Source organism: Vanellus vanellus, assembly GCF_965231255.1.
Source record: "Vanellus vanellus genome assembly, chromosome: 24".
Lineage (NCBI taxonomy): Eukaryota > Metazoa > Chordata > Aves > Charadriiformes > Charadriidae > Vanellus > Vanellus vanellus.
Window position 1 is genome coordinate 4,999,556 of NC_138929.1, and position 15,455 is coordinate 5,015,010.

General features: G+C 52.9%; 1 protein-coding gene across 1 annotated transcript in view; it reads left to right on the top strand.

Moving 5' to 3' along the window:
• The window catches only part of LOC309681328 (acid-sensing ion channel 2), a 534,050-nt gene that overhangs the window by 502,506 nt on the left and 16,089 nt on the right, over positions 1 to 15,455 (top strand). Inside the window, exon 3 of the mRNA XM_082495178.1 lies at positions 8,189 to 8,316. Coding sequence (XP_082351304.1) covers positions 8,189 to 8,316 — 128 coding nt within the window. The remainder of the gene's footprint in view (positions 1 to 8,188; positions 8,317 to 15,455) is intronic.

Here is a 15,455-nt window from a genome sequence, read left to right on the forward strand (position 1 = left end):
CTCCCCTCCCCTCCCCTCCTTTCCCCTCCCCTCCCCTCCCCTCCTTTCCCCTCCCCTCCCCCAAATAAATCTTTAACTTTGCACACAAAGTACCTGATGAGTTTGTCACACGGGGCTTCTGCGCTGCTCTTCATGTGCTCTCCATCACCATCAAAGCCTCCAGTAGCCTTGAGGTCGTCACTGATGTGCTGGAGCCACATCTACCTGGGTTGTCCAGCTCCTGGGTGATGTTTGGGGGGGAGGTCACAGATCACTTCCCACCTCTGTGAGAGAGGAGGAGTTGCTCCACTAGGAAATGATCCTTTTTCACCTCATTTCAACCCAGCACTGCTTATTTGAAGGGACCTGGGGAACGTGAAGTCCCCATTGCGGGTTGTCAGCAGCGCTTTGAAGCAGCAAGGTTTGATTTTGTAGCTACGAGGAAGGGTTTGTAGAGAGAGAAGCTGGTTACCTTTATCGATTCCGCAGCTCTGAAAAGGGAACGCCTGAATTTCCCGCTGGGGCTCCGTTGTGCTTATCTGATCCTATCGTAGCTCCTCATGGAGATGAAGGAGCCGCCTTGGCTCAGCGGAGGGAAGTTGCAACGCCTTGGATGTGACTCATCCCGCTGTAGACATCTCCCTGGGATGGGATGAATCACTCTGGAGCTGCCTGCCTCTCTCCTTCGGTGACAGGAGAAGCCTCAAAATAGATTTCAGTGTCCAGAGCTGGGCACAGCGCTTGCCTGGAGCTTGTATCGGTGCTGCCGGCAGCCATGAGTCCTCCAGCAGCAGCGGGGACCCCGGGGATGTCACTGCAGCATCCGCGAGACCTCGCCACGGACCACGGCAAAGAGATCATGTTGGAGAGAAAAGGCGGCGTTCTTCGCTGCACTCAGAAGGTTGCAAAGGGGAACAGCCTTGGAGGTGATGTCCTGCCTTTGGGGCTGCCGGCAGAAAGGGGACAAGGCTGAGGGACCTGTCCTTAAGAATAAAGGGCCGGGTGGTCTCCATCCAGGAGACTATAGGACTGTAACCAGTAACTATAGGACTTTCCATCCTATCGCCCGCCTCGAAATGCAATATACACCTCCTGGAAAGCAGTTAGTGAGGGTTTCCCCTCTTCTACAACGGGGGATCTTCTCCAGCCACTTTGGGGACATTTTTTGTCTTCTCCAGGATCAACTTATGCATTCCCTTGGGCCAGCACTGGCCCTACCACCCACCGGGGAGCAGCCAGACCCCTCCAAAACTCGGACAAGACCACGACAGGCTCCCCACTCCCCCGGCCGCCCTTGCACGGCGGCTTCTGGACATTTAATTTATCCCTCTTCAATGCAGGGGAGCAGCCGGGCTGGGTTCACGCGCGCTCTGCGCGGCCCCGCCGCGACTCTCGCTCCCGCCGCATCCGAGCGGGACGCGTGGTATTTCCCCCGGCAGCTGCCAGCGCCCGGCGGTAGACATCTCATTTTCATCCGTGGGGAAATTTCGGAGCATTTTCCGATTGCTCCCACAACAGCAGCCGAAGCGCGGCCCCGCAGCGGCGAAACGCCCAGCACGAATTTCCAGCGACCGGTTTTTTGGTGGGGACAGTGGCGTCGGCTCTGTCGCCTGTCAAACGGATGCTCTCAAACCTCCCCGAACCCTGTTGCGAATACTCTTATTTCGGCTTCACTTAATCCCGTTACCAAGCAACTTTAAGCGAAGGAAAACACGACGCTTCTGTAGAAACGACAGCACACGCAGGGGAGCGAAACTGGTTTCGCTGGCGTTAAACTGGTTTCTTTATAATTCCACGTTTGTTTCACAGTAGGCTTTGCCGGTCCTGCTCTCCTATAGTTACGTTTCCATGGCGATTTGAGTGTTGTTTTTTTTTTTTCATCTATAATTTTTTGTCTATGAAAAAATGTGAATGTTTGGCATTTGTTTAAGATTTCTGCACAGATACAGTGTGGTCGATGCGGCGGTTGACTTCCCCGAGTCCGGGCCCACAAAGCACGTCCTCTGGGTCCCTGTGGGTCCCGGCTGCCCCGACTGGTGTGATGAGCCCGACGTGCTCAGGAGGTGCTGAGCTGCGGGCGCGGACCCTGGCGGGTTATTTGAGGACACGCAGCCGGATCCCGCGTGCTGCTGGGCTGAATGGGAGGAGTACGGGAGGGATGCAGGAGGGGTTTAGGGGGTGACGGGGTCGGTGGGAACATGGCCGTGGCCATGCTACTTTGCATACCCAGAGCAATTTGGGGTGCTTGGCCCCGGTCCCAGGGATGCCAACCCCCCCGGGGGATGATGCGGGAGGTGGAGGAGCGCTTGCTCTGATGCGCATCGTTCCCATGGCGATACTGAGCAAAGGATGCCCTAAAATCTCGAGGTGAACCTCCACATCTCACAGCATCTTCTGGGCACTTCCGTGCTGCCGTGGCAACCCCCCAGCTCCTGGGGAGCCATCCTCCCCGAGGAATACAAGAAACCGTGGTCTCAACATACCCTTCATGCAATGAACATCTGTGCTTCCTTCCAGATGTTGTGCGTGGTGCTGCTGGTACCCCTTAAGGACACTGTCCCCACGAGATAGTCCCCGTCGTTGTGCCCCAGTGATACACTGCGCTGTTGAATTGCGCTTTGCAGGGCGTAGAAGATGCACGGTTAACTCTTCCAGCCCAGTGAGTTAAGTAGCAACATTGCTCCCATTTTACAGATGGGGAAACTGAGGCAAAGGTTAACAAGTGCTTAGGGAGAAACCAGCACAGCACAAGAGAAGGCTTATTACCCCAAATAAACCTTCAAGCCACCTTCTAATACAGTCATAAAGTGAACCAGCTGAGAAAATACCATCTACTTTTCTCAGATGGAGCCACGTGGGATCTGTTTTGGTTTTCTCTGAGCAGGAGTGTCTTCCACGGAGCTGCCGGTGCCGCCGGCAGAGCTGGCAGATGACGACTCCAGCTAGAAACGACCCATCACTCGGGCAGTAGCTTCAATTCCCAATAAATTAGTGCTGAGCACAGCTTCAGATGTTAATTGCCAGAGAGAAGTGGATCAGTTCGGACATAATAAGGCAGGGGAAGAAGGGTCACGCCGTGCCTTTGGCAGCGTTTCTTACTTTAATTGCGGCTTCTCGCATATTCACAGGGATGAGCTCTAGCCCGCACCCGTGCGTACAGTCAGCTGGAGCTTTATTAAGATTTTTCGAGCGATGCTCTAAGCAGAAAGCCCCAACAAAGTCATGGAAAGCCAACACCACAAATAGAAAGCTGTGCAATCTGCGACGTGTAATACTCTGCAGCCAGCTTGAAGCACATGCTGAATTAATCCCCAATTTAATTAACGCTACTCTAATCCTTCAGTGAAAAGAGCAGCTCAGGATTTGTTTGAAAACACTGTCCTGTGTACAGTAATATACATTAACGTATTTCAAAATGCAGTCATCAAGGAGTTTTTTTGCGCTATTCCCAACCTGGAGTGCACTAAGAAATGAATTTACGGGCGCTGTCCTCTGAAAAGTGGGATTAGAGACTAAATGAAGGTCTGTGGTTGGGCAACGTCACGAAATTAGTTTAAAAACTGTAAGGTTCGAACCACACCCCGAGACACTGAGCTTTAGTTTTAAGGTTTTTCTGGGATTTGAGCCAATTCAAAGGGTTTTCAGGGTTATTTTTTTTTTCCCCGTCGATGGGTGATTACAAGAAATGGATTTAACAAAACAGCAGCGACGACCTGGACCGGCACTCAGCCCCATCCTTCCAGGAGGTACCGCTAGAAAAAGCCATTCAAAATGATGCAAAAATTGGCAAAACCATGGCCGGGCCATGTCTCTGTGCATGTTCGCACCCCTGGGGTGCGCCTCTCCAGTCTTTTTGGGTTGGCTCTGCCCGGGGACGTTCATTTCAGCAAGGTGAACGCACCCAAAACCAGACGGTCTTGAGCTTCTGGATCCTCTGAGACCTTCTCCTTACGCTTGCAGCAAATGTTTAAGGCACAGTAAAGCTTCTCAGCTCCAGCAGGGAGCTTGGAAATGTTTCAGATGCATCTAATGAGGACTGATCCGGGCGTATTCCATCAAAGGGGTTTGTAGCTGAGCTTGAAATTTTTCTCTCTTAGTGGAAAACAGCTATTTTGTAGAAGATGAGTTTTTAGGAGAAGTGACAGTTTTTCAAAGCCCGTTTTGTGTTTATAGTTTCATCCTCGCGTGTGGTTCTTTGCAGGAAAAACAATGAACGCTGCCTGGCTTTTGGCAGCTTTTCTGAAAAAAAAAAAAAATGCTGTTTATTTTGTTCTTCTTGTTATTATTGATGATGAAAATTAATAACCGTGTGTTTTAAAACCAAAGTGTCTTCTGTGACATAGAAAATACCTCCTCCTTCCCGTCCGTGATTGCAACTGGCTACACGCCAGGATTTTCTATTTAAAATTACAAACCCCGTTGCTTTTAAGTCTCTCGTGGATACTTGTGGGCTGTAGCTTCTTTGGTGGATTTGGATGTACGGGGCTTTACCTGCAGGTGGACCCGGGCGCAGCACCCGGTTGTGGGAAATAATGTGGAATTAAGTCAGAGCTGAACGGAGCCAGGGCGGGTGCAGAAACGGGCAGGATAATTTCAAATGGAAAATGTTTCAACAAAACAGTTCCCGTTGCCCGACAAGTTACACTAAATAGAAGCTTTCTCCTCCAGCTTGTCAGGTAATTACTGAAGGAAGCATATGGTATCTCCTCTGAAGTGTTGGAAGGGGATCAACACCAGGAAAAGCGATGGAGCCGGGTGGGATCGATAGGAGTGGGCGTCGCATGGGAATAACAGGATCGGGATTGAAACTGGAGGAGTTGGTGGGCGCTCGGGAGAGGGTTTGAACCCGTTCTGGTGTGCGTTCATGGGCATGGGCACCCGGGTGCCAAATTGGCTGCGGAGCCCAGGGCTGCTGCGGTGCTGTTGAGCAGTGATGAGTTTGGATGGGGATGCTCTGCGTTGCCGAAGGCTTTGGGGAAAGCTGGCTTCACCCTCAGCGCTGGGTGTTTTGGAGAGTCAGCGCTGGGGAGGTGTTGGCAGGGAGGAGAACATCAAACGGGACCCCCGTGGGTGGACAGATGCAGGGCTTGAGCAGAAAGCAAGAGAGCTTGGACATGTCAACGTCCATCTGACATCTCGTGGAGAGAGGGGAGCCCAGGTATGGCTGAGCAAGGCAAAGGCAAGGCGGGTTTTTGTCCCAGTGGGTCCCAGTGATAGGGTTGTGTTGCTTGCAATAGCCTCCCTCCATCATGGGAAGGTGGTGAGGAGCGATTCGGATCATGGTCGAGGGGTCTTGAGCAGAAGTGGAGGCCAAGAGCAAGGACGGTCAATGCCAATCTCGCTCTGGGAGGTTTCAGTGTAGGGAAAAGTCAAAATAAACTCATACTGTCTGTGCCAGTGTCCCGCCAACATGGGATTCAGAGGAGATGCACTCAGGCTCCGCATCTGCCACGTGCCACCCCATGCAATAGCAGTGCTCTGTGCCCTAAAATCATGGCGTTATTTAGGTACCAAAAAGCGCTTTCGTTGGAAGGAGGCAAAAATAAATAATTATCTTGCATGGCGCGTCGCAGAGCCAAAGCACAGGCAGACAGATTAAGCGTGGGCACCAGAGGCATGGGTCGATGGGAGTGCATGTTCAAGAGCGAGCCTTGCACGTCAGTACATCCCTGACTGGTTGAAAGTCTAACTACAACTGGTTGGAGCTGAGCCCCGACCAAGCACGTGGAGAGCTCGCCGCCATCCCAGAGCTTCACAGAATCATAGAATCATAGAATTGTCTAGGTTGGAAGAGACCCTTGGGATCATCGAGTCCAACCATCTACCCTACTCTACAAAGTTCTCCCCTACACCATATCCCCCAACACCACATCTAAACGTCTCTTAAACACATCCAGGGATGGTGACTCGACCACCTCCCCGGGCAGTCTATTCCAATGCCCGACCACTCTTTCTGTGAAAAGTTCTTTCCTAATGATCAGTCTAAATCTACCCCGTTGGAGCTTGAAGCCATTCCCTCTTGTTCTGTCATTAATTACCTGTGAGAAGAGACCAGCACCAACCTCTCTACAGTGTCCTTTCAAATAGTTGTAGAGAGTGATGAGGTCTCCCCTCAGCCTCCTCCTCCTCAAACTAAACAGTCCCAGCTCCTTCAACTGCTCTTCATATGATTTGTCTGCTAGGCCGAAGTAGGCCAGAAGTAGGCAAGGTCTGGGGAGGTAACTTGTAAGAAATCCGATTTATCTCCAAATTGTTTTCCCGTGCCTTAGCTAGAAAAGCTGGGCTTTAAAAAGTTAATTATTAATAGCCTGCTCCAGCCGCTCGGCCTGCAAAGGCTGCTGAGATCAAATGCTTGAGATGTGGAGGTGCTGCTGGTCGACAGGTTGCTGTAGGTGCAGAGCATGAAGTTAAGAAAAGCAGCCTCGCTGTCAGAGTGGGGCTTTTTAAATGTTGTTTGTTCCCAAAAGCTGAATGAGATGCGTGGTTCGGTTTGTGCTTGGCGGGGAGGGTTGGTTTGCTCGGTAGGGGATGAAGGTGACAACAGCATGTCTGGCCGGAGGTCTCTGGTCCAACCTTCTTGGACCAAATCTCGATGGGTTTGGCCGTGGCCGAGTGTTGAACCTCAGCGGATGGTTAGGTGGAAAGGGGGTAGATCGGAGCACTGTGGATGCTGTCGCTGAGCCTGAGAAGTCCATGCATGAGCCCCTTCCCACCCGTGCAGTGTCTGGCTCCATTCGCCTTGGCAGCTAGCGGGTGAGCAGGGTCCAAGAAAGTCCTCTTGGGAGAGGAAGGCTGATCCCTTTGCTGCCTGATCCTCTTACGCGATGGGTTCCTGAGATCTGTAAACCTCATGGCATCCAGTATCACCTTATTCCACCCTTGTCCTTCTCTTCTGCCCCTATCACCCCATGGTCCGGTGTCTTCTGCTGCAAATCTTTGTGCAGCCCCTGGCGTAACAGCTCTGGGGCTGGGATTCCTTGGGGCTGGTTGTCTACCAGTGCTTCGGATCGAATGCAGTGCTGTTAAAAATTGAAATGCGTAATAAACCAGTAGGAAAATACTAAGGCGTAGTAAGCAAAGAAAACAAAGAGTGACTCATCTTTAAACAGAAGCTCTTCAGATGTAGAGGCGGCGTTGCTGGCCACAGGGGTGGACGCATATTAGCGGGTAACTCCGTTTTGAGGCCAAATTATGCGTAGTTAACAACTTCCTTTGCAAATGAGCCCCCCACCCCTTAGCCCCATATGCTCCCTCTCGTTTGTTGGGACGTGAGACGGCAGCAGCAGCGCTAAAGAGAGAAAAGTTACGCGCCCCGGCTGCGTGAAGACGCCTGTGTGATAGAGGAGCCCAAAGTGCTCGTGTATCACACTCAGGTCTGATTTGCATCCCATTAATTCTGCTTCAGAAAGTCTTTTTTGGGGTGGTTTTGGCTTCTAGTGGAAGAGGGGGACTGACCTCAAGTTACTTGGTATTGGGCACAGATTTGGGATGGGGAAACCTCGCATCACCCGTAGCTCTGCATCTGTGCCCACGTGCCGCAGATGCCTGTGTCCAGCTTGAAGCGACTTCAGCTGCCAAACGCATGAGCTTCTTTGAATTTGAAACACTTTTTTTTTCATTATTTAATTGCCCACGTTGTCTCCCAAGTGGCCTCAGGCTGCGTCAGAGTTGGGGCAGCAGACGCAGGGTGCACCCATGCTTTCAGCGTTGGAGACCTTAAGGATGGTAGAAACGTCTCCGTTTGGGGGAAGGAGGAGTTTATTTGTTTTAGTAATATGGGAATGCGTTTCAAATTCTGTAACTAAATAGCAGCTAGAAAGCAGATGTCACCTCCTGTTTTCTGTAGCTTGGAAGCACAGATCAAGCTGGAGAGATCCCGCATCTCTGCCGTAACAGGGAGGGTGAGCCCTTGGGACAGGCAGCAGTGTAAGGACCAGGAGCCTGGAGATGCTCTTGGTCCCCATGGGCAGCGGTGGTGACTGGGGTTGAGTCCCTGGTGTGCTCTGCTCATGGCAAACACCGCTGCTGGGTTCCCTCCCTTGATGCAGAAGTCTCTTCATCCAGACAGAGCACTCCCAACTGCTTATCTCCCGCTTTTGAGCAGCAGAGATTGACCAGATATAATTTTCCACGGGGGGACAAACATGCCCGCACCGGTGGATGCCATCCCGCTGCCCCAGCCCGCTAACCTTCCCCCTTCTTCTTCCAGAGGAGACGACGTTCGAGGCTGGAGTCAAAGTCCAGATCCACAGCCAGTCTGAGCCGCCTTTCGTCCAGGAGCTGGGCTTCGGGGTGGCCCCTGGATTCCAGACCTTTGTGGCCACCCAAGAGCAAAGGGTAAGTCCTAAATTTCATTTCCACACCAGGATCCCTCCAGCGGGTCCGTATGAGAGGTTGCTTCTACGTACCGATGTCCCTTGAGTGGCATCTTTGCCGTTAACAGCTATTTTTATGCCTTTGCTTCAAATTGGTTGGGTTGAGGGCATCTTCTTCAGCGTGGCTTTCCATGCCTTGCCCACGATCCGTGTAATTTTGGCCACAGGAGGGACTTCATCCCAGATAATTTCCCTGCCTTGCTCTTCCATGGTTATGGATCAGCTGTGGCAGTCGCTTAATGTGCTGGGTACCTTCCAGCCCTCGGAGAAAGGATGCTTTTTGCCAAAAGGCTCTCACGCTCCACGGATATAAAAAGAGACGAGAGGAGAGTGTTTCATTATGTAGATCAGCGTGAATCCTTTCAGGTAACACAGAAATAGTCACGTTCTTTATTATAAACTGTGGTGGGATGCTCCTGGCTCAGGCTGCATCACTCTCCCTGAGTCCCAACGGTGGCACATCATCGCGGTGGGGATGGATGAGATGTGACGTAGCGTCATTAGACCCGTATCCTGATTAGGCATACGGAAAGGCGGCCAACGGAATAATTTTTTCCCCCAGCTTAGCCTCGGCGCTTTCAGTCCTAGCCCTCCCGCCTCATTGCCTCTCTCATTTTCTTCCCTGCTCTCGCATCCACCCTCAAATGAGACATAAATCAAGTCGAGGAAAGCGAACAGGAGCTGTTGGAGGCTTTGCTCTGATTAAACCTCCGTGGAGATCAGTTACAGCGGTCGTTACACTTCAGCTCAGAGCAACACGAGCGATTCACCACCAAATAGATCGTTAAGGCATCTCTCCATTGTCACCGGCTACCAAAATACCCCCGAAGATGCTGCGTTTCAGCGAGCCTGGATGCAGATCTTCTCGCCTTCGTTACGGCGCGCTTGTGTGGTGTTATCCAGGAGATAACGAACGGTGTGGGTTCCCGGTGGGCGAGCGCCAGGTGGAAACTTCTCAATTAAAGCAGAGAAATGTTTCGCTGCTGTCGGTTTGTATCTTGCGGGAGGTCCGGTGGGCTGGAGAAAATGAGCAGCTTTATTAGCGCGCGGGGCTCTCGTTTGGAGTGTGACACCTTAGTGACGGCGAAGGCAGAGGGCTCTTCGGGGGCTGTGGCAGCAGCTGCGGAAGTCCAAAGCAGAAACGGGTTCGGAAACCCATCATGGGCATTTTTCATGCCCGTTCCCTTGACAGCAGCCCTTCCCCATGTCCCCAGGGTCCTCACCGGGCTCCACAGCCACTTTCTGCCATCCCAGGGGACCCGGCAGCATTCGGTGTTGCTTACATGGGGCGTGCTGCGACGTAAAGAATCCGGAAGGGTGGAAAAGTCATTAATTGCAGTTGGCAGTAATTACTGGGCATTGAGTGCCTAATCCATCCTCTCTCCCGGGGGCGTCTCTTGAAGGTGTCACCTTGGGGTGTCTGCACGCCGAGGTGGCAGCACTGGCAGATGCCTGTGGCAGACGCAGCGCAGAGCAGAGGCGTCTGGACATGTCCCCGGGCTTCGGGGTGGCGGCTCGTTGTCCCCCACAGTGGCTGCAAACGGGAGCCCCCCCCGTGCCAGCGGTGGGCAGGCGGCTCACAGGTGCCGGGTTACCCCAGGGAGGACAAGTGAGTTGCCAAAGGCCATGGAGGAAGTCAGTGTCGGAGCAGAGGGTCCCGTGGCAGATGAGATCTAAGGAAGAAACTTTTTACGTTGAGGGCGGTGAGCTCCTGGCGCAGGTTGCCCCGAGAAGCTGTGGCTGCCCCATCCCTGGGGGTGTTCAAGGCCGGGTTGGACGGGGCTTGGAGCAACCTGGGCTGGGGGGAGGTGTCCCTGCCCAGGGCAGGGGGTTTGGACGAGATGGACTTTGAAGGTCCCTTCCCACCCAAAGCACAGGGTCCTGTGTTGGGGTCTCTCATGACACCCCACCTGGAGTACTGCCTCCAGCTCCGGAGTCCCCACCATAAGAAGGACATGGACCTGCTGGAGTGTGTCCAGAGGAGAGCCACGAGGATGATCCGAGGGCTGGAGCACCTCTCCTGTGAGGAGAGGCTGAGAGAGTTGGGGCTGTTCAGCCCGGAGAAGAGGAGGCTCCGGGGAGATCTTATTGAGGCCTTCCAGTGCCTAAAGGGGGCCTACAGGAGAGCTGGGGAAGGGCTTTTTACTGGGTCATGTAGCGATAGGAGGAGGGGGAATGGCTTTAAACTGGAAGAGGGCAGGTTCAGATTGAACATTAGGAAGAAGTTTTTCCCTGTGAGGGCGGTGAGGCCCTAGCACAGGGTGCCCCGAGAGGTTGTTGAGGCCCCATCCCTGGAGGTGTTCAAGGCCAGGCTGGAGGTGGCCTTGGGCAACCTGGGCTGGTGGGAGGTGTCCCTGCCCAGGGCAGGGGGGTTGGAACTGGATGATCTTCAAGGTCCTTTCCAACCTAAACCACTCTATGATTCTGTGATTCTATGATTCCCATCCCCAGCACGCACATGCCTTTGAGCGAATCCCTCTCCTCTTTTCACGGCAGCAACGAGCGGGATTTGTGTTTAGCAAATTGCCGGCTGCGAAAAAAATAACCTCCAGCGGGATGAGCGCCTCCTCAACGAGACCGGGGAGATGCCGCGGCTGGTGATGGAGAAGGGCACCCCGCACGCCCCGGTGGCGGGCGGGCAGTGCCGGGCAGGGTATCGCGTAGTGCGGTGCGGCCGCCTCGTGCTGGAAGAGTTTGGCAACACCTCCTCGAATCGAACTCGCCCGGCAGCGCGAGCAGTAATTGGAAAGATTTGTCTTCCTTAAACGTTCTGGTTTCAACAAGATTTGGGAGCGCGGCCGGGAGCTGGAGCCTGCAGCGAGGATCTCAAGGACTTTGTTTTAAGAGAGAAATAGTGTAAATGCTGGAGGCTTTTAAGACAGCTGCTGTAAATCTTCCCCATCCCATTGCCAGCGTTAACTATTGCATTATTTTTATTAAAAAATAAGATTTCCGATCTGGAAGACAGCCAGCTCTGAGAGAGGGCAAAAAATCCATCCCTCCCCCAAATCCCTCCTTCCAGGCAGGGAAGATGGAGAAGATGACAAGAAAACCAGATTTGAGGGGACTCTTGGCTGGAGCGTGTTCCCTCTCCTGCAGGTTTTGCCGGAGTTTTGGCGCTGGGAGAGGGAAGGGCACGGTTCTGCTCGGGGCCGGGGGTTCTGTAACTGGTTTAATATTATTCATGGGCTGTGAAGCCTTTACCCAGGAGACGCGGAGGGCTCTTCAAGCCGCCCGCCTGAAGCAGCATTCAGCTCCCGGGATGATGCTGCCCACCCCAATCCCTCCTCTCCATAAAGTCATTTTTTAACCTAATTACGACCATTACAGCATACACATGCTGCTGCCTCCTCTAATTACCCCGCAGGGACCAGCCGGGCATCACCCACCTTCTCAAGCCCGGAATGCGCATCTTCTATTCAGACCTCTGATTTTTTTTTTTTTTTTGTTTCCCTACTAAAGCTCTACCTCTGGGGCAGGCACGTGCTGTTCTTGCAATAAACCAGAGCAAAAGGTGGAAAAACCCATGAACGTCACCCAAAGGACTGAGTCCGGCCAGTTATTGGGGTGCTAAACCATGTGTTTTACACCATGAAACATAAATGAAACGATTCTCCAGCTAGAGAAGAATAAAAATAGATAAAGATAAGGTCGTTTCACATCTCCCAGCTCAGAGCAGCCTCTGTGTTAGTTATAAGCATTTTCCCAGTCGTGAAAAATAATAGGTGTGGAATCGGGTAGACTTGCCTTGGTGCGTCGTCTTTGAGACGGGCTTTGGGGTGAAGGGGATTTATTTGTGGCTGGTTTAGAGGCTCGTGGCTTTATTTGTGGCTCTGTTACTATTCCCTGTGGCCGTGCTCGAATCTATCCCTTTGTCTGCCCATCCCAGTCTGGAATAAGAGTATTTGCTGGGATTTACTTACTGATTTTCTCCCTTTCCAGGTGCGCAGCCCTTTAGCTCAAGCGAGGACTTGTGTCTTGGTGCCAGGGCGATGAATCCTGGATCTTTATCCCAAGAGCTTTTCCAAAAGCCCCTTGTCGAAAGCAAACTCTGGCTCCGTGATGGTGCACAATCTCGTTAAATCGCCTTTTAAAATCAGCTGTCAGTCAAAAAAAAAAAAGGAACAAAATCAGGTTTTGTCCTCCTTCTGCCGCGGCTGAGCCCTCTGCTTCCTGCAGAGTGATACTTTCAAGGTACATTTACCAGTATGGGAATGTTAATGCAGTAACGACGTCGCGCTGGTTTGCACTGGTAGCATCGTAAAAGGGATTTTGCACGTGTATCGGTCGCGCGTGCTGAGTCAGCAAAAGCAATCCTGCAAAGGCAATGCCCACAGGAGGTTTCCTCCATACAAGGTGGCGGTTGGGTTAGACAGACCAAGCTGGTCCTTTGCTGCGGGCTCGTGCCTAAGGGGAGATGCTTTCTGTCTGAGAGCTCAGCGCCCAAACCGTCTCCTGAAGTTTAAGGGGAGCCGGGACTGAGCTCCCCGAAGCGACTCAGGAGGCGGCGCAGCAGAAGGCAACGCACGACCGACAGTCGCAATTAAAACAAGAGCGTCTGGATGGAGGGTGGTGGAAAACATCCTCTCCAGGTGACTTTCCGTCCGCCACGGCAGCGGCTGTGGCTGAACGCAACGTGAAAGGAGCTGGAGCGGTCTCCGTGGACGTGCGAGGCCACAGCTGCTGTTTTCTGGGGTTTTCACACCCTTTTACCCGGGGAGAGCCGGCGGCGGTCCCCGTTGTGCCTTGCAGCGAGAGATGCTCCGGCCACGCAGGGGAGCGGTTTCCATGGCAATTGATGAGTCTAATGAATAAGGTTTGTTTTCTCATGAATGGGCAAAGCCCTGAGCGGCGCAGGAGCTGGCTCGGGGCACCCCATGCCGTCACCCTCCGGACGGCTCCCGGGGGAGGGCAGGACCACCCCGAGCAGGGCGGTGCCCTTTGGTTCCCACTGCTGTTGGCTTTGGAAGGATTCACCTCATTTTTTCCCTTTTCCCGGCTCTTTCGGGTGAGCCCGGTGCTGTAACAAGCCTCCCCAAACCTTGTGTTGTGCGTGGCCTGGGGGAGGCTGCAATATCCCCCCATACCCCTGCACGGGACCACAGCGCCGCGGCATGGGTGGACACACTGGAAATTATATTTTGGAGGGTCGATGGCCCGGAGAAAGATAAATTCCTCTCGGATTTGGCTCCTTTTAATCCCCTTTTTCCCAGCTGGGTTTTACAGCATCGTCGCCGCGTCTCAGCAGCATCACCCGAACCTCTCCCGGAAGGGTCGGGGTCAAAGAATGTTATTTCCCCAGTTTGGCTGCTCCCTGCTGCGCCATCGGCGCGGCGCATTACGGAAGATGAAAAGTGCACTAAAAATGGCAATTTCCGCCAACTTGGCAGTAAAAATTTAAGAGGCTTCAATTAAGCAACAGGTTCGAAGATGGAGCAGTATCATTTAATAGGGCTCTAGCATGCCTCGGGGACTCATCCCCTCGTAACGCTTGCATGGGGCAGAGAGCATCAGCCACCAACAACCGTGGTACCAAAAGTGTAATTAGAGAGGCAGGAAAATGGGACTCGGGGTCTGGCAGCGATCGCTCTGAAGCCCCGTATTTCCAAACAAGGTGTAGGCAGTGGCATTTGAAAATTAGGAGCAATTAAATAGTATTCCCCATGTTTCCTAAGCCTCGCTCAGAGCATCTTCTCCTACCTACGGTCTTACACATCCTCCTAGAAGAACGTTCACTCTCCAATTTCGTTCTGTTTCCCTCAATCCCTTGCGCTCTCCCAGTTGATTTCCTCCGGTGTATCATCAAACTTTGAATTAATTCAACAACAAGAAGCAAACTGGCGGGCAGAGGTGGCCGGCCGCGTAGAAAACCTCATTGCACAGGAGCGGTTCAAGGCAGGAGATGTACGAAAATGATGGCGTGGCTGTTCTCGTAGGGCAGCGGAGCGGTTTTGCTTAGAAAACAGCATTAGGAGTGAATCAGCCTGTTTGTATAAGGATACAAAAGAAAATAGGTTCGGAGGCAAGCGATGGAAATGAGTCAGGGCCGGTAACGGTGCGTCTGAACAGGGAGGAGGTTGGAAAGGGATCGCTTAGGGAGGAGGTCAGAAAGAGAAAACATCAGGGATGGAGATGAATTAATGGTCTGGGTGCTCCTGCTGACCCTTCTCTGTCTTACATGGGTAAGAGGATTTTTTAAAAAAGATGGAAGGCTGCTCGCTGGGGGCAGGAGGGCTTCAGAGGGTCCAACTCCCACCACACGCCCACCCACATTGGGCACCTCTATAGGAGTTTGGCCAACGTAGTCCAACAAAGAGAGCCAATGGTGTGCGGCAGAATGAGGGGGAGCGCTTTTGCTGGCTGTGGATACGCCAAGGAGGTGAGCAGGAGGGAGAGGGCAGAGCTTATTGCAATTTAAGACCGAGTTTGCACATGGGCGAAGGGTACGGCTCAATTAGCGGGCAGATGGAAGCGAGTTCTGGATGCAGCAACGGCCGGGGGCCGCCGTCCAGCGGGTCCTGCGAGCAAACCTGGGATGAGCCTGTTATGGTTTGGGAAACCCGTAACAATTTATTGTCGTTTAGACAGTTATTCTCTCACCTGATGACCCCTCTCCAGCTGGGAAGGGGAATTGGGGGAAAACAAGGAAACCCGGGAGTTGAAGTATAAACAGATTTAATAGAGTAAGATTAGATAATGAACATCACTAACACTAAAGAACCAATATTGATCCCAATACCAATATAAAATACACCAGGATTATCCTCAGCCCATTCTACCCGTAGAAGCTGTGCACCCCCAGCAGCGACAGCCAACGTGGGACCCTGCGAGCGCTGCGGCTTCGGGAGGAAGGGACGGGCTCAGGGCTGCGGCACCGGGGCGAGGAGTTCTCAGGACGGCAGCCGTCACGGGAGAGAGAGAACTCCTCAGCAGACTTCCTAATTTAGAGTCAATGCGCCGTTCCTGGTATGAACTAACCCTGTTGGCAGCTCGGGTCAGTGCCCGGGTCTCGCTCCTCCTCATCCCCGCAGCCGGTGAGCTCGGAAACACTGACACCTTGAAACCCGCACACCATCGCTGGCTAGAAAGGAAATACTTTCA